Genomic DNA, 795 nt, shown 5'->3' with positions numbered 1-795 from the left:
ATGAAGCCTTCAGCCTGTTTCTCTGTCTCTCTCTGCTTCTCTTTGATTGTTTTGATGAGTTCGGCCTGGCTTCTCTCAACAGACTCCTTTAGAGCCGTGAAGACCTGAACTCCTTCTGCTTTCTCTCTGTCACTCTTTGATCACTGAGCTCCACTGCAGTGTTTGAATTCTACTGAATCTTCTAGGCGTTCTTTCTTCTGGATCATTGGCTTATTTCAGCCTCTGTCTTCCCCAGCTCGGCCTTCTTTCCTCTTATCCTCTTTCAGAGGAACACATCAGCGTCTTGTGGTCTAAACAGTGCAGAGCATGCAGACACATGGACTGTGGTCCTTACAGAACAGCTCCAGAGGTTTTATCGGCTCCTTACACATCCTGCCTTCCAGGTTTCTCCACAGGGTCGATCAGCTGATGTCTTTTCAGACCTGGCTGTTGTGCAATGAGGCTCAGGTGAGTTCTCACAGTAGAGACCAGACACACCAGGCAGGACTTCAGGGCCTTCAGTTTGGTTCCAGTGCAGACGTCACAGGGAACTTCTCCTGGTTTGGACACGTGTTGCTCTGAGCTGCTGCTGCTGGCTTTCTGTTGAGCTGACTGTCTGAACTGAGCGGCCATCTCAGAGATGAAAGTGTTGACGTGCAGCTCAGGTCTTGTGTGGAAAACCTTTTTACAGTTGGGACACTGACACTGGACATTAATGTCCCAGTGGTCAGTGATGCAGGTTTTACAGAAGTTGTGTCCACATGGTATGGCGACAGGATCAGTGAACACATCCAGACAGATGGAGCACAGGAACTG

The 795-nt window shown here is 49.3% G+C and overlaps 1 protein-coding gene across 1 annotated transcript in view; it reads right to left on the bottom strand.

The window, feature by feature from the left end:
* The window catches only part of LOC116686519 (E3 ubiquitin-protein ligase TRIM39-like), a 7,633-nt gene that overhangs the window by 2,533 nt on the left and 4,305 nt on the right, over nucleotides 1-795 (bottom strand). The window contains 3 exon segments of the mRNA XM_032511538.1: nucleotide 1; nucleotides 3-132; nucleotides 368-792. The exon segment at nucleotide 1 is cut by the window's left edge and continues 837 nt beyond it. Coding sequence (XP_032367429.1) covers nucleotide 1; nucleotides 3-132; nucleotides 368-792 — 556 coding nt within the window.

This window comes from Etheostoma spectabile, unplaced genomic scaffold, assembly GCF_008692095.1.
Source record: "Etheostoma spectabile isolate EspeVRDwgs_2016 unplaced genomic scaffold, UIUC_Espe_1.0 scaffold383, whole genome shotgun sequence".
NCBI lineage: Eukaryota > Metazoa > Chordata > Actinopteri > Perciformes > Percidae > Etheostoma > Etheostoma spectabile.
Note: the sequence above shows the minus strand (reverse complement) of the source record. Positions and strands in the feature narration are given on the sequence as shown.